We start from the raw sequence: 18,680 nt of genomic DNA on the forward strand, positions 1-18,680 counted from the left end.
CTCAATGACGGAAGGAAGCTGTTGTTATATATATATAGATATGCGTGTGTGTTTGTGTTGTTCGCCTGCAGCTGTAATGGGAAATGGGTGGTCGTTTGGTAAAAAATCAACAGGCGCTGAAGTTGCCAAAGGAACTCTATGTAAAGCATGTGTTTATACAAGCTACACATGACAAAGAGCGTCGAAATGAAACACTCACATGAGCGGAGCAAGCAAAATATATGAATAACGGCAACATATCTGCCTGACGGTTGACTGTTTGTTGGCCCGTTGACTGCGGTCCGTGGTTAGTTGTTTGTTGGCACGCTCGTAGAGCAGGCGTGCGAGATGAGTTGCCTTGCTGTTGTTATTTGGATGGTGCTATACATATAATATGTATCTTAAAACAAAAATGCAATGGCAAATTTGAGAGAAAATTGTTGGATTTGATTCTACACCAGTTCGCGGCGCTCAGTTCAACAACTTTCTTCAACGACCACTGCCCCTTCAACAACTTCTTTCGAAGTACGCTCAACTCATTTACATTGCTGATGTGCAAAAAGGGAGCATGCGATGTTTTTTACTGGCGCTCCTTGGCCACACTCGCTCAGTGCTTGCGGTTCGCACGCAAACAAAGAAGCAACAGCTAAACAATATGCCGCGACGGTACCGACTAGCACAACAGAAATATAATGAAGAATGATTACTTGTCGCCTACTCAGATCAGCTCGCAGCCAGGCAGCCAGCACATACACACACACACGAGCGTGTGTAGAGCAAGTAGCAAGTGAGCTGCTAACACAGCAAGTAGGCGAAAAAGGCAACCAGGCAGCTATATGAGCACTCGCCAATCACCAGGAAAACGGTCGCATCAGTGTGCGAATGACTGATTGACCGATCGGACGAACTCTTGTCGTCGTTGTTTGAAACGAGCGGGTTGCTTGCGGTGCCCCTCGCATCCGGAAAGTGCAATACCCAAACACTTTCACCTAATGCAAGTACTAATGAAGTAAACAGTGGCGAAAAATGTTGATGAATTAGTGATTGTATTGTGTGAAAGTGCGTAATTATAACGAAAAATCTACTCATCGAAATATATAACCACAAGTGGTTTTTGGAAAAAATATTTAATTGGAAAAGTAGAAATCAGTAAGAGTGCGTTAAAATTTAAATAAAAGTTGCAGAAAATGATATGCCAAACAAATTAAATGAAAAAAATATATAAATGAAACTCAAATATTAGTGCCACTTCTTTGCAAATAAATGATAATTTGAATAAAAAATTTAAAATAATTAAGAAAAAACCATTTTTCAAACAAACTCTAAAAAATTATATTTCATACAAAAATTAATTCTAAATAAATCTTTAAAAAATTTAAAATTTCACATAAAATAATGTCTAAAATAAATTTGCTTCTCGTACGAGCCTACTGCTAGTTGCTGAATTGTGAACGTCGCATTTTATGTGCAACACAGCAGGTAATATTTAGCTGTCAGCTACTAAAAAAAGATATACAACGTTTAATTATTTATAATGTGCTCGATTTGTGTTATTATATTACCCCGTTGACAGAGCAGTTGCATAATTCATTTGAGCTGTAAGCTGCCTACTTGCTCTGTCTGTGGTAGTTGCTAACACTTGCGCGATCAGTTTGACAATGCATATGTAAAACCGAAAGCACAGCCAGCTAAAGACAGCAGGCGATATGGGGAATAAAGCGAAACAAAAGTAAAACCAAAAACATTACTAACAATCAGATAAACACAAACAAATGAAATTTACACAATGAAAATGCCTAAAAGGCGACAAATCTCAAGATAAACAACTACTCGCATTTATTATGTAGACTACACGTCGTATGAGTGTTGCACGGGGCGTATGAGTGATCATTTGAGCTTGATGCTTGATTTGTGATTTAAGTTGTGCTTTGGTACACATATTATTTTGGAAATTCACTTCAGATGTTATGTTGGACTTTTTGGGCATCATAAATTTCGGTAGTCGGTACATATATATAAAATACGAATAAAGAAGTTTTCCAACAACCTGATTTTTATTGTTCGATTTGTATGGCAGCTATATGCTGTAGTTGTCCGATCTGTATTTTTTCGGAGATTATAGCTTGCCTTGAAGAAAACTTTATGCCAATTTTCGTAAAGATATTTATTTAAATAAAGAAGTTGTCCATACAAGCATCTGATTTTGATCGATTAGTTGGCATGACAGCTATGTGCTATAGTGGGCTGATCTGAAAAATTTATTTGGAGATTATAGCATTGCCTTGAATAATACTTTATGCCAGTTTTCGTCAAGATATCTAGCAAAATAAGAATAATTTTCATACAAGAACTTAGTTTTGAGCATTCAGTTTGTATATATAAGCTAAAGTGGTCCGATATCCGTAATTCCGACAAATAAGCAGCTACTTGTAGAGAAAAGGACGTGTGCAAGATTTCAAATCGATATCTCAAAATCGGAGAGACTAGCTGGGATCCGGTTTCAAAAAGTCTATGAAATCCAACCATGAAGCGTATGCAAATTCATACTTATCTATTATAATATTTTAAATACTATTTGAAATTTGTATATTTAAACAATAATACATAGTTTTTCAGTACTTAAAAATATGTGAACCCACAAAAATCACTTTGCCAGCTCGCCGGTACACTTTTCAAATTTATATTTTTGCCAATGCCATTATTGTTCCTGTGATGTCTTTCACTCAAGTTTCAAAATATTTTCAAATACTTAATATTTTAAATAACAATAAAAATGCCACCGAAAAATGGCTTCTGTCCGTGCGACGTACACGCAGCTGTGCAAGTATTGGTCGCGAAAAATGTCAAGAATTCCAAAATGACAATAAACCCCAATACACAAGTATAATAACATATGCATGTAGGTGTGTAACGGTATATGTATGTATTATATGACAACCTCTATGAGAAAAGCGTCTATTTATGTAGCGCATTTGAAAACATTTCTACAGCCCATTAGCGCTGTCAATTGCATTGTGCGCATGTATGTGTGTTCGCCACCGCTCCGAAGATGGGATGTGTATGAGAACGCTTGCGAAAGCCTGCTAATTTATTATTTTCTTTATTAAATTCACTGTTATTTATTTTTGCATAAAAAATTATACAAAATATTTGCACAAATTTCGAAAACGAAAATCCGTTAAACAAAAAGATGCTCTAGAAAGCGACAGAAAGCGTTGGCATCTTAACCTTTAGAATACGTCATTAAATATTAATAAATGATAAAGTTATTTCTTGCGATAAACGCGTGCTGTAAGTAATCGTGATGAATTTGACAAAATATAAAGTAAATATTTTTCAAATTTATTAAAAAAAAAAACATCTTGAAAAATTTTTTGCTCTACAAGATTCCGTGATGTAAAAAATGATCCTTAGAGTTTCAAAAGTGATGGCTTTTTTACGAGTTATGTTTTTGGTAAACATTTCAAAGGTCACTGACACCTTTTAAAATTAAGCAAAGAATGCAACCACCAAAAAAACTTTTTTATATACTTTTATTGACAATAATAAATGATCGGCAATACAAAAATTTATTTTACACTACAAATACATACATACACTCATAGAAACATACATATGGACATTAGTCCATTTGTATGTCAAAATATGTCAATCGGTCTTCGTTAAACGATGTCGACGACGCGCCGATCTCGTTCACAAATGTGTGAAATGGAATGTTTAGAAAACACCTTTTTGCCTAATGTTTTTATTTAAGAAGAAAAATGTTGCCTTCAAAATTGTGTTTCATCACATATTAATGTAAGTAAAAATAACTTATGACATTTATATGAAAGGCCGTACCTGAAGCTACGAAATAGTGCGTCTCGCCTGTAAACATTTCGAAATAACTTAAAGGTTTTTGTTCAATCGTAAGGAAATTAATGAGAAATGAAATCATTTTAACTTATGACTTAAGTATTTATTATACATAATGGAATCGAAAAAACTATATAACTAGATTCTGAAGACTATCTGTTTTAAAATCACATGACGCGAAAGAGTTTAAGTTTGGTCTATATGCTTCCGATGGAAGAGTTGTATGATGCTTCTGAGCAGCTAACGGGTTTTTGTGGGATATTTGAACCTATTAAGTCTTATCGAAAATATATATTAGGTAGTCGAAAAAATATTTTCGTATTTCTAATCAAACTTCAACTTATTTTTTTATATTTACATAAATTTCCGCTACATCAGCGTAGAACTTTCGTCAGTGCAAATCGAAATGTAAAGAACGGAAGCGAGCGCACCATTGTTGTGCTACATGAACTGATACAGCATCGTTTCCGTAAACTTAACAAATTTCGTTGGTGGCATTCTTCCCTTTTTTTAAATAAAAAATTTAAAATATAGCGAATTTCTTCATTATTTTCACTAATTTTTGAATTTTGGATTTTGTAACGTTTTGTCAATTTTCCTAAATTTAAATTTTGGTAAAATGAAGCTATTATATGAACACTATATTGTATGACACAATATGATTGGTAGCACTGGAGATGTACGACTGCAAAGATATCTATTGACAAAATACGAAAATACTTTTTCGACTATCCAATATAATCTAATATTTGTCATAGGCTGTCCAAAGAGACTACTTAATGATCAGCAATAACTCTGATCAGCATATTTTTGTTATAAGATTTTGTTGTTGAGATTTCTGAATTTTTTTTACGGACGCGAAATATGTATTTTTTTATGTTTCTACTAGTATCCAATGATTTTAGTGAATATTTTTTTCTGCAGCTGATGTCTAAAAATCAAGAGATATATTGTGGAAAACGATTTCTTAACGTTTTTCTTGGAAGAAATTATTAGAGGGTGTCTTAAAATAATATGTTCAATTAGTCTAATTCCATTTTCCGGTTAGAGCAGTAGGTTGAAATAAAGGCCCTATACTATATGTACATATGTATATACTATACTACTATATCTATCATTTTAGTTTCCTGAAAATCTTTAAAGGTTTTCAGTCTGTAACCACTTTTATAAGGCAAAGTGTGCTTTCGGTAAAATTTCAAGTGAACTAAAATTGTAGCAGCAAATAATAAAATACACAATAAACCCTATAAAATAATCACACAACAACAATAGAAGATAATTTTGTATTATTCGTATTTTCACATAATTCAAAAATATTTTATATTTTGTTTCGAGCAAGTCATACCTAATTACACTTATTTATTGCATTTAGCTTCTGTTTACATTTTATTATTCCCTATTAAGTTTACTTTTTTTTTGTTGCTAAACAAAGCGTATACATACATACATGCCATACATGTTTTTTTTTTTAATTAAAAAAAAAATAACTTTTCATTTGCACAAAAATAAAATTATCAGCAGCTCTTCAAATTAAAAAAAAATCACTTAAAACAAATGGGAAAATCCCACTAAAGACAAGAGCACAAAAACACACAGCCACACGCTCACCAATAAATAATATAATACATGGTGCACATATTATATATGTATATAATGCTAAAAATTACTTGAAACACAGCACAGAGAAATGTACTAATACAGCAAAGACACAAACAACAACACTTAATAAGAAAACATTAGCAACAGCCAAGAAGCGCACCGCAAGTGGCAAAAAATTAACTTTTGAGTCAAGTAGTAAAATGCCAAGTGCCAGACAAATAAAACCAAACAAAGTCAGTAATATTTAATATAATATATGGCTGCATATCCATACACATGTATGCATGTATATGCACTTACATATATTCGCACACATATGTGCTTAACGATGTATGTATGTTTTATTCACGCATGTTTGCATATGCGTGTCCAAACCAATAATAATTTTATATAGAAGCAAAAACAAGAAAAGGGCAACAACTTTTTATATACGCACACACACATACTTAAATATTTACAAACATCCGAAATTCGCGTTAAATGCAACATGAGTATTGCAAGCACTTTATGAAGGCAAAGTTCGGCACTCAGAGCGAGTTGAGAGCGTCGAGTATGCAAATGCAGACATGAATAGCGGTAACATGGGAATTCAGGTCGTATGTGCACGTTTACACATATACATGTAGTATGTTTAGTGTTTTACACGTGCTTATCCTTGAATAATATTAAAGAATTATTACTTGAGCTTTCAAAAATAAATGCTTTCGATTTTTTTGGCACATTCGTGATGAGCTTGTTTGTTTAACTGAATACTGTGCGTGCTACACTGCTATACATTTTATATACATATGAAAGTATGTACATATATACCCAAATTTGTGTATATATAAATTTATACATTAGAAGTACTTAACCACGCAGGGGTGTGAAAGTTAACCCAATGATGAGTCAGAAGTACATATTTAATTGAAAGAAATCTTGAGGTAGGTTTTTAAAAAATTAACAATAAATTAAATTACTCAAAATATTTTTTATAATGATTTTGATCGACGAATTTAAATGACAGTTTTATGCTTTAGTCCGATCAGAACAATTTGAGAAGTTTTAACCCTGAATAAGGTAAGGAAAGTTTGCCACGAAGTTTGTAACATCAAGAAGGAAATGTCAGAGACCCAATAAAATCTTTATATATAAAAACTACGTGTCACATTGTTTGTCCACGATGAACTCCTAAACTATGGAACCGACTTTTGTAAAATTTAGCACACTATGTCCAATTCGAACCCACTTAGAAGATAGGATAGTAAAAACCATTCATAAATTAAAAATAAAATGAAAGCTCCAGCAACGCTAGAGCTATTTAGTCAGTTCATCTGTTTAAGAGTCTGTAAGACCTTAAAAAAAAAGCTACAAGCTGCTCACTTGTCGAATCCGCCAACATCGTTCCACGATATCACTCAGCTGCCATACAAACTAAACAATCACAATACAGGGATTATATGGAAAACTTTTCCCTTTGATGACATATCTTCAAAAAATTTGGCATAAGTTAATGTCTAAGGCCAAGATGCAACATTCAAAGGAATTTTTCTGATCCGATCATAATAGCATATAGAACAATAGAATCTGATCGATCAAAATCAAGTTATTTTAATGAATTTTTTGTATTTGTGAAGGGTATTATATTTGGGTTCGACTAAAGTTAACGTTTTTTCTTGTTTTATTAATTATTAACCTATTTTATTTGTACTACACTCTCTTTTCTTTTTTCCATCAATCACAGTTTTATTATTAATTTTTTTGTTGTTGTTGTTGTTAATAATAATTTGCTTTTTTGCCAACTACACGTTGTTTTTTTTATTATTTCACCTTTCTTTATTATTTATGAATTATTATATTTTTATTCCTCAATAGGCGTATTTACTCAAAACACTGAAAGAACAAAATTTTTTAAATCCCAAATAATTAATGAATGAAATTTATATACACACCTATTTCGCAAATTACAAACAGGTCCTCGAACAGTAATAAAAAATATTTACAAAAAATCTGCAAAGGAAATAAATTTCAAATTAAAACTTATCAGCAAATGAGGCATAAAAAATGCTCAGTGTAATATATTTATTTATACATTTAAATTATGATTTCAAGTTTGAAAAATCTAGAAGTCATGTGACTCACAACCATATTTGAGAAAAGGATCAGATTTAAGAAAACTTTTTAGAAAAGCATTGTTACTCACACGATTTCGAATTTTAAGACAAAACACGTGGATGAAGAGAACAAAATAGGGAAAAAATGAAAAGTGAAAATCACATTTGGCACTTTTTTCTTCGTCTTCTGGCAGTGAAACTTTTGTTTATTTAAATGTGATTTTACGACGTGAGCATATTCACATAAAAACCTAAGCACACATGTGCAGCAATAACAACAACAACCATTATTTGTTGTTTGTTTAGTAAATATACGTAGTGACTACAAAAAGTAGGCCGCAAGAAAGTAAAAATAAAATTGAAAATCGAAAAATGAAAAATGAAAAATGAAAACCGAAACGTTGACGCCAACCTACCAACCGAACATTCTTATAAATTAGTAAAATATTAAGTCGCACGCAATTTTGACATTTTGGCAGTCAACTATTTTGGCAGCGTTAAGTGTGTACTTCTACAAACAGCCATACATACACACATGCAAGCAAATCTTTGCGCGAATTTAAACGGCACAAATTGAGCTAAATAGACAACCACTTGCGCATCTTAATCCAAACAGTTGTTAAATTCTGCGCGTCTGCACGCACACCTTGGCACGCCCACCCATGTATACTTGGCAATAATGCGTGCACATAACTCAACGTCAATATGCCACGGGTGACAGCCGTGCCAGTGCTCATGTTTGACGAACCGTGGAATTATTTAAGATATTTTTGAAATTAAAAATTGAGATTTAAACTTTGAAAAACTTCTTTAAAATACACAAAATTTGTTTAAATAACAAAACTTTGCCCAACAATTTGTTTCATTTGGGTCGGAGGTAGCTAATAGAATTCTCTAATTCGTATAGTTTTTATTCTTCCTGATAACAAATAGGTTGGACTACACAAGATAGAGGTAAAGGATAAATTTTGTTAAAAAATCTCAAATATTTGCATCAAAACCAGTTTTGCTAAAAAAAATTATGCTACTCACTTTTCAAAAAAAGTATATGCAGAAACAACAACAAAATTTAGTTCATACAAAAGAATCTGCGGATACTTCATTGAGGGGTTATATGTATACAGTTAGAAGGCGGAAAAGCGAATTTATTGATCCAAAAATGTGTACTCCTCTGAAAAAACGTTTTGCGTTGACCACTATATCTCAGAACTGAATCCTTTGAAATTAAAAAGAAAACAGATTTCGTAAAAGTAATTAAATGTAGTAATTCAATGAAGAAATAAGCAGAATAAAATATCTGACAAAATGGCGGTTTTAAAAGAACGATTTTTGATCAAAATTTCGGTCTTAAATTGTTTATAAAAAACATATTTATTGATTAAAAACTTTTTATATTAATTACAAAAAAAAATATTTAAGAAGCAGGTTTTAAAATTTGAAACTAACCGGTATAGCTGTTTTCGAGTAAGGTTGGACTTTGAAAACACCATTTTCAGAAAACGTGTTTTACGTGTATTTCCAAGGGCTCTGAAACGCTTCTCACATTTGCGTGTATCTTTGAAAATATTCACCGGAACGATTTGATATTTTCAGTGTGTATTTTTAAATATATTTGCATTAAGAAAATAGAATAAACAAAAAAATTATTTTTTTTTTTAAATTCTAACCTTAAAAAATAAACTTAAGAAAGAATCATAACACTATTGCATGCGTCCGAAGAGGTATTAAGGCAAGGTTGCACCACAAGTGATGCCCATTCCTTTGAGCATCTAGTATAGTTTGTTCGATTCGCTACTCTCCAATGGTTGGCGAACCGTTACCACGATAATCACCAGTTTTATGCGTTCATACGAAAAATTATAGAAATATTAGTTGTTCGATCTACAGAATTTATTCGGACATTGTAGCGTTGCTTGGGACATATATGCCAAATTTCCAAAAAAAGTTTTTCCTACAAGAATTTTGTTCGCCAGTTTGTACAGCAGCTATAGTCTATAGTGGTCCGATATCGACCTGGCCTGGAATGAGCAGCTCCTTGTAAACAATAGGAATATCTGCAAAATTTTATCGTATAATTAGAAAAAATTTATAAAATGTAGCATACATTTAGGATGATAATTATAACACAGAACATTAAAATGGAAATGATTAAAAAACAATTGGCTGCAGAGCATGGCATGGCATTCTGCGTTATGCAGAAGTATTTTGAAATATAAATTCTAAGATTGATAATTTTATAATATTTAAATGGGAATCGAAAAACTAAATGTAGCACAAAAAAAGTATTTAATCACAAAGTTTCCAGGCAACTTAAATAAAATATTTATTTTTATGGTATACTGTTTGTAACTACCATATATTTAAAAAAAAACTCCTCATTCATTTTACAGTAATCAAAACTGGCGCCTGCGCTTCGTATAAATACGGCCGCTGGGTCACGAAGTTGCTTGTACGCCCGTTGAGTTAAAAGCTAAACTCGAAGCATTAACAATAAAGCAAATAAAGACAATACAAAGCGTTGAAGCGCTTTTTGAACGGCGTAAGCATAGCTGCTGCAAATAACAGCATCACAACAGTAAGGACAAACAACAGCAAAATGATACGAGATGTCTCCAGCTCAACACTTGGACGCGAGGAGGAACGCAAGCCGCTTATGGCGGCGTACATGTTCCAGCGTCGTGTGCTGTTCGGTTGCAGCGTGTTGATGGTGGTCTCGCTCATCATGTGGATTGTAGCCATTTCAACGGACCACTGGGTTATCATAACCGGTGGAAAAGGTAAGACCAATATCAGGGACCAGTTAATAGTTAAATATTTTAACATTTAAATTTTACCTCATCAAAGAAAACATGTGACATTTGCACATTTTAATAACGAGCGAAATATGCACATCCGAGCACATACGCAGTACAAACTTAGACGTTAACGAATTCGAAAATCTTTTGAGTGACAATTTTATTGCCTTTATTTCGAATACTTTTGATTTGTAAATTTGTTTGTTGTTGTTATTTTCTTTAAAAGTAGGAAGCAATTTTGGCTCGGCTATGCCGCCAATGATCAGAAGCAGGCTATACAGCGCAATATTCACAATTTTATGAGCTAGTTGTTCGCACTACAAAACTTTTATCGCTTTTTTCATTTTTGAATGAATGTTTATATGCAACAACAACGTTTTATGACCACTATTACATATTTGCCAGAAAGTATTATCGTTCCGCCTTTGGCACGAGTCTTTTTGTTCGACTCTTGTACTACCTATTAGACATTACATAGACGCCTTAGTTTCTTTGTAGTTATATATCCGCTAAGAATAACCAATTAGGCTAGGAATGATTTTTCTAATTATTTAATTTTTATTTACGAATGACGCGTATATTTAATCGTTTTAAGCTCACTAAATTGTTTTTACGGCGCGATATTTTAAAGCATTTAGAAAAAATTAACAGGAAGCAGTTTAACATCATTTATTTTCGCTTAAATAGCGGTAAGCTGAAAAAGGAAAAATGGGAAGTTGATAAGTTTTTAATTTTTTTCTATTCCATAATTAAATATTTCACAATTTTTTTAATTAAACCGAAACATATCATTGAATTATAATTTAAATTAAATTATTTTTATTTTGTAAGGCTGGTAATCTTTATTCAAAATTTCGTCATCCTGATCATTTATATTTATATAACCCGATACCTATCTCGATAGAGTTCGCTCATAGTTACCATTTTGTTTACTCTGCAACAGTCAACACTTACCGAAATTGGAATTAAAAATTGAAAATAATTCCATAGTTTTTTTTTTAAGAACTGGTAACAACGCTTATARCCCGCACAATATTTTATGAATTAGCCGAAGAGTTCTAGCGTAGATTTAAAGAATTAGAGCCTTAAAATTCAGTTAGGCGCTAAGCAAATGGCATTACAACTTGAACTTTCATTACTTTTTAAAATTTCAATATTTGTATCACTCAAGTTACATAAATAATCTGGATTAAAAAAAAAATTTTTTTTTTGTTTTATCTTTTTCTTCAATAGGCATTTTCATACCGGAGACACGACGATTTTTTATGGACTCACACTCCGGTTTATGGGTGCATTGCCGGCACACTAAAACACCTAACGCGTTGCCCACTGCCAATGTGGTGCGCAACTTCACGTCCATAGCTTATGTGAACCCTGCAACGTTAATGGATGCCAAATTGAATGCATCAGCGCTTGAGTTTGTGCGTGAATTTAGCGAGGAAATTGTGGAGATACCGATGAAGAATTTTACGGAGTCCGCTAGACGACGTATGTTTGCGCATTGGGTGCGTAATGACGAGGAAGAGTTTAAAGCATTCAAAAAAATCTTTGAAGATCTCGTATTAAACACAACAGCCACACAAGCCGAAACCGTACCCATAAATGCCAAGCCAATCGCAATTGATCCGCTAAATGTACGCGAAATAGAGTCACGAAAAATCTTCGGAACGGCACTGCAAAAAGTCAGGGTCAATGCGACATCATATTATTTTGTTATACCAGAAGCGGCGCAATTGGCAATATTTGCGGGTTGGAATGGGAAACCATATGTGCCAAAGCTCTTCTGGCCATATGTGCGTGATTTGGGCGTGCCCGCATTTGTGCTGGATGACCATCAGGTGATATTGCAACTGGTGCCACCACTACCACCAAGCAGTGGCCGCGAAGCGAACGGTTATGTCTATCAACCGAATGGTATGCTCGAGTCGTATGAATAATGTACTAAAATAATTTTATTAAAATTACCAACACATTTTTCCAGAACGTTGCAAGTACATAGACATGTTCACCAACCCCAAGTCGTTGAACAAAGATCCCGGCATCGATGTGGAGCTGATGGGTAAGTAGGCGCTCAGTTCTGTCTTTTTCACAACAGTCTTTTACACAACAATATTTTACACTTTTGTTTTACTTTTGGCAGATTATATACGTACACAGGCTTCGTTTGCCTGCATCACCGTGTTCGTTATGAGTCTGGGTTCGGTTTTCTCATTTTACACTTTCAAGAATCCGCGTTATATGTTTAAGCGTTTAGCTGGTGGTATTCACTTGGTTTCCGCCTCTACTGCCGTGGTTGTTTTACAGGTGCTCTTTTCATCTGTTGATTACACAAAGAAGCACTTATTCTACGCATATCCCGAAGGTGCTGAACTTACGTAAGTATTCGAATTTTGTATGAAAAATAATTATGATTTATACTTGTAACGGTAGAAGTACGTTTTCCGGTTGCAACAACTAAACCATTGTATAAACCTACAAGTAACCAATCCTTCATTTTTCACTAACACACTCGCAAAAATCTACTACAAATTAGGCACTTGGTACGGGTTGCCCCTAAATATTCTACTACAAATTAGGCACTTGGTTCGGGTTGCCCCTAAATATTCTACTACAAATTAGGCACTTGGTTCGGGTTGCCCCCAAATATTCTACTACTAAACGTTCAAATGCTTCGAATCTGATATAGTGTGTTGCCGTGTTAGGTTTTAAAATTTATAACTTTAACAAAATTTTTATAAAATATTCAAATATTTTTCGATTATTTAAATTCCTAAATATTAAATTTAATCAGTTTTGTCCAAAATATTAATTATTGCATCAATATATTATTAAATGTTTCCAATWTTATAAAAAAATATTTATTTCCATAGTTACCTTGATCTGTGATTTTGAAATGGGAATTTTAGCGATTAGGTTTGTACGCTTATTATCAATTATTTTTTGTGTTTTACGTGTTTTCGTGTAGATATAGGACCCTTCTTTCCACCACTATTCCTTTGATAGGGTTTTTAATAATTTTTTCGCCGTGAGTTATTTATCTACTACATTTCTTTTAATTACATCTCTGTGCCTAAAAAAGGCAGATTTCCATCAGATGATCTCAGCTGTGAAAAATTCTTGGAAAACAGCTGATTCTTTTGTTACTTGTAGGGTTATACAATCAACTAAACTAATAAATATTTATATATAAATATACGTTCTCTGCGTTTGGTGTTGCCATACATTAAATATTAGTTGCTCTTCTAATGTTATAATAATATTTTTACTCAAATTTGCTTTCATTATTATTTTTATTTTTTATTTTATAATTTAATTAAATGAACCTTTTTACATTCATTATTTTCAGTTATGGTTATGGCGTCTACTTAGCGTGGTTTACTTTTATAGTGAATTTAGTGTGTGGTATTCTATTTATGTGGTATTCGGGCAAGAAGAAGGGTGCGAAAGCACCCAACGATGAAGTAGCAATGGCAGACGAGCCCACAATAATGGGCAGATAATTACTTTAACCAACCAACATTGTTCAATATATGTATATGCGTGAATATATATGTCAAAATAGTGCCCACCGATCATCAGTGTACCTTAACATACTCGCTAATGTGCTATATGGTTGAACAATTTCCTGTGAAAGCCATTACGAAAGATGACAAATAATGCAAAATTAGTTTTTGAAACAAAAAATTGTTATATCCAATATAAAATAGCTGCTGAGGCATCAAAAAATGGTCATCGTTGAGCAGGAATCTAAAATTAGTCAGAACTATATGAAAGTAACACGTTTTTTAATAAAATAATTTGCAGTTCCTAAATGACTAATATTGTAAAAAATAAAGATAATTATATTTTATAATTATAAAAAGAAATTAAAAGCAATTTTTACATGTAAACGAATAAAAATGTATATGTAAACACACACTTACATATTGAAATGAGCAATCAAAACCAAAAAAAGTCACTATTGTTTAAATATATAATAATTGTATGTACAATTTCATTGTAAGCTATATTTGTATACATGCATGTTCACGAATTTCAAACTTGTTCACTGTTAATTAATATTTTAAAGTTAAAAGCATTATAATAGCACGATAGAAGACCAAAGTTTTCTTAAATAAAATACTTAAGGCTTAAAATATTTTGCTAAGTTTATCAGCTATATATATAAGTATAAGTCTCTCTTTCTCTCTTTATAATAAAAAAAATATGTTCGAAATAAACACATTGTACACAAATTTCCTTGACTAAGTGTGGTAAGTAAGCAAATAATGCTTCCGAGTTTATTTACAAATAAAAAAATGTATGTGGGTATGAGAGGATATGTATGCTATATGAACATATTAGGGCGCAATATTTAAATAAACTTTCTATGGGTATTTTAAAAGGTAAGATATGGCAAGACGTGAAAGCGGTGTTATGAAATAGGGTGACACAAATATTGAAAATATTTGTATTATATGCACAAGAGTTCGAGAGTTTCTCTGAGTTCGAAATAATTTTAAATACTGCTTTTTATAAGCTTAGCATTACCAAAAAAAAAAATAAAGGAAAAACTTATAGCACTTTATTTCCCATTTTCTAATATTAATAATATCAATTATAATTTTTTCACTTTCTTGCAACCCTGTGCTGACACGTCCGCAATTCACAGCTGTCACCGGAATGACAATTGAATCTTATCTTTTGTGGAATGCAGTGGTCGTGAAACGTGTGAGGTGTTACATTTTGTGTGTTTTTAAGCACAAATTTCGTACGAAATCGAGATAAATTCTTATCAAAAAGGTGAGCAGTGAATAAAACATAATTTTTCCAATTCACATACAACGAATCGTATAAAACGTACAGCGTAATGGTTTCCGAAATTAGTGACGCAAAGTACCATGTGATTTATATTAAGGGGAATGGAAAGGGGAGCAGACATTTGCACCGGTGCTGCAGCTGTGAATCATAAAAAGAAAGACGAAATAAAAGCAAACGAGAGCTCCCAGTGCAATGTGTTGAAAGCGTGCTAAGGCCAAATATTGATATATAAATAGCAAATACTTTTATTTGCAAAGAACTAAATTAGCAAACATGACGCAATAACGAAGCCGCATACGAAATGTAGCCGCTCACTCTTCACCGCTCCTCAAAAAACATTACTGAGTGTAGCGATGACGAATGAAAGGAAATGAAATATAGTTTAGCTGTAATTTGACTTGTTGCTTTTTTGTTTTCATGAACTTTTTTTTTATAAGGTCGTGTTAATTTTTGTGTTTATCCATTTTTAGACGAAAGAAAGCATTCAGTATGGTAGCTGATAAGGAAAATGTAACAACTGGTGCTAGTGCGACTGAAGGTGAGACGACTTCAAAGAAGGCAGCAAAGAAGCAAGCCAAAGAAGCATTGAAAGCTGCTAAGGTATAATTTATAATAAGTAGATCAAAACTTATTGTTTAAATCTAACTTCTTATTATTGTTTTTATAGAAAGCTGAAATTAAAGTAGCCAACTCGGCGAACAATGCTGAAGAAGGTGGCGATAGCGTAGACGTATCAGCAGGTCGTTATGGATCTGCCGGTCTTATTCAATCGAAGGAGAAGTTTGAAGATCGTAAATTTGTGTCAGTGAGCGAATTGAGCCAGCCAACCTGTCGGGACCAATTAGTGTGGGTGCGCGGACGTGTACATACATCACGTTCGAAGGGCAAGCAATGCTTCTTAGTGCTGCGTCAGCAGAGCAGCACCGTGCAATGTATTTTGGCTGTAGGAGAACGTATTTCCAAACAAATGGTGAAGTTTAGCGGCAAGTAAGTTACTGCTTCACTAAATATATAGAAATATAAATTTTATAAATATTTTTATATTCCGTATAGCGTAAGCAGAGAAAGTATTATCGATGTACAAGCTAAAGTTGTTTCGGTGCCCAACAAGATCGAGTCTTGTACTGAACAAACTGTTGAATTGTGTATTGAACAACTATTCGTGGTGTCACAAGCCAAACCGCAATTGCCGCTGCAAATTGAAGATGCATCCCGTGCCGAAAACCCAGATGTATGTTTAATTAAATTTTCAATTTTATATGCGGACACTAATAAATCTAATCTTATAGGATGCCGACAGTTTGAATATTCGCGTAAATCAGGATACACGTCTGGACAACCGTGTCTTAGATTTGCGCACACCGGCCAATCAAGCTATTTTCCGTTTGGAAGCCGGCGTTTGTCGTCTGTTCCGTGACATACTAACTACAAAAGGTTTTACAGAGATACACACACCAAAAATTATATCCGCCGCTAGTGAAGGTGGCGCAAACGTATTTACTGTTAGCTACTTCAAAGGTAAACAACCGTTAACTGCGTTTTATTTTCCATAGTTAACACGTTATTTTTTCAATTCTAGACTCCGCTTATTTGGCACAATCTCCGCAATTGTATAAGCAAATGGCTATTGCTGCTGATTTCGATAAAGTTTACACTGTCGGCGCTGTTTTTCGTGCGGAAGACTCAAATACTCATCGCCACTTGACCGAATTCGTGGGTCTCGATTTGGAGATGGCATTCAAATATCACTACCACGAAGTCTTGCACACCATCGCCGATACGTTCACTGGAATTTTTAAGGGTTTGCGTGATACTTATAGCGCGGAAATTGCGGCGGTGAATCAGCAATTTAAAGTGGAGCCATTCAAGTTCTTGGAGCCGCCATTGATATTGGAATTCGCTGAAGGTGTACAAATGTTGCGCGAAGCTGGTGTTGAAACCGGTGATGAGGAGGATTTGTCTACACCCAACGAAAAGCTGTTAGGCCGGCTTGTCAAGGCAAAATATGACACCGATTTTTATGTATTGGACAAATTTCCACTGGCTATTCGCCCTTTCTACACCATGCCCGATCCCAATAACCCAATGTATTCCAACTCTTATGATATGTTCATGCGTGGCGAGGAGATACTTTCTGGTGCTCAGCGTATACACGATCCCGATTTTCTTATTGAACGCGCAAAACATCATGCGATCGGTGAGTACATTTTGTGCGATGCGCACTCAGTATTTCCTTTACTAACTGTTTTCTTTGTCGTTATTTCCATTATAGATACCTCAAAGATTGCGGCATATATTGAATCGTTCCGTTTCGGTTGTCCACCGCATGCTGGTGGTGGTATTGGCATGGAACGTGTGGTCATGCTCTATCTAGGACTTGATAATATACGTAAAACGTCGATGTTCCCACGTGATCCCAAACGCTTAACGCCTTAAAATGTTTATGCACAAGAAAAATTTAAAGAGAAAATGATCAATGTGGATTTTGCTAATGGGTTTCAAATACATTTTATGTTTGCTCAGTTTCCTTAGTAACATCCCACTGCTATGCTTGATTATTTGAAAAGGTTGTTCATTTTTTTTTTATTTTATTTTTATTTTTTAATCCAACTATTTACTTAATTATGTAGTTATTCCAGCAGTTGTCCAACAACTGCTCTAGTGTAAAAGTTGTCCACATTTCAATTAATACAGGTGTTAAGACTGAAATAAAGACGACATCTTCACAAACAAACTGTGGTTGTTTTCTTTAAACAAGGGTATCAATAAATTAAATTAAAATAATTTTTGCGGATTGCAAAATAAGTGTACACCTGTCCACTTTTCCCAAGAGCTTTGCCGTAATCGCTGATATTGGACTATAGCACAAAGCTACAAAGTAAATGGTCAAAGTATAGTTCTTGTATGGAAAACGTTTTAATCTTGATGGTTGCTTTTCCCACGACAGTCGGGTCTAACTAAGCGGAACGGTCCCTGATTCTTATCCGACCACGGACTGTCAACTCGCACCATGCCTCGAAAGAAGTTCAGGAATACTTTCTCCCACTACATCAACAAAATTCAAGTTCCTAAACGGAGTCTTTTGTAGAGTATTATAGCATGTAAATGGTTTTTATAACTGTAACTGACCACTTCACGAATAATACGAAACCAAGCTCGTTTCCACGACAACCATTATACGGACCATAACGGACAGGGATTTTTATCCAGCCAAAGATTGCCAACTCTGCAATATTCATCCAAATTACCTTGGCGCTGTTTCCTCCCGCTACAACAACAGCAACTAATCACAAAACTTACAACCTTAACTCGATGTTTCCATATAATGAGTGACTTAGGTTGGTTTTAACGAAGATCTGCACTACATTTAGTTTGATGATATTATAATTGGCAAAAATTCCTTAGTATCGCCCTAAACACACTTTATGCCATTCTGCTTCTCCTTGGCGATCTATCTTGGTTACCTCTAGCATACTGCTGAGGTGAATGACCTTTTAGTGGGCTGGTTGCCCATCAAGCGACTTATCCAGCCCACGTCCTTTTCATCTCGATTTCCCAT

At 33.8% G+C, this 18,680-nt stretch overlaps 2 protein-coding genes across 3 annotated transcripts; both read left to right on the forward strand.

Annotated features, from left to right (window-relative positions):
• Positions 1-1,327: 1,327 nt before the first annotated feature.
• Positions 1,328-14,171, forward strand: LOC108975365. Of its 2 annotated transcripts, XM_018943798.1 has the most exons (6): positions 1,328-1,458; positions 9,917-10,303; positions 11,555-12,235; positions 12,303-12,380; positions 12,462-12,696; positions 13,668-13,821. In XM_018943798.1, the coding sequence occupies exons 2-6, from the start codon at positions 10,123-10,125 to the stop codon at positions 13,819-13,821; spliced, it is 1,329 nt and encodes a 442-aa protein (XP_018799343.1). In that variant the 5' UTR covers positions 1,328-1,458; positions 9,917-10,122. The 2 variants fall into 2 exon arrangements, with proteins under 2 accessions (XP_018799343.1, XP_018799354.1); XM_018943809.1 differs by lacking the exon at positions 1,328-1,458 and having other exon boundaries at positions 10,123-10,303; positions 13,668-14,171.
• Positions 14,172-15,007: 836 nt separating this feature from the next.
• On the forward strand, positions 15,008-17,855 carry LOC108975390 (aspartate--tRNA ligase, cytoplasmic). Its single transcript, XM_018943856.1, has 7 exons — positions 15,008-15,103; positions 15,592-15,721; positions 15,789-16,108; positions 16,175-16,352; positions 16,411-16,639; positions 16,701-17,318; positions 17,394-17,855. Exons 2-7 carry the CDS (start codon positions 15,611-15,613, stop codon positions 17,555-17,557), a joined length of 1,620 nt encoding a protein of 539 aa, XP_018799401.1. The 5' UTR covers positions 15,008-15,103; positions 15,592-15,610; the 3' UTR covers positions 17,558-17,855.
• Positions 17,856-18,680: the final 825 nt, after the last annotated feature.

Source organism: Bactrocera latifrons, unplaced genomic scaffold (assembly GCF_001853355.1).
Source record: "Bactrocera latifrons isolate USDA-ARS-PBARC rearing strain unplaced genomic scaffold, ASM185335v1 scaffold_114, whole genome shotgun sequence".
NCBI classification, from domain to species: Eukaryota; Metazoa; Arthropoda; class Insecta; order Diptera; family Tephritidae; genus Bactrocera; species Bactrocera latifrons.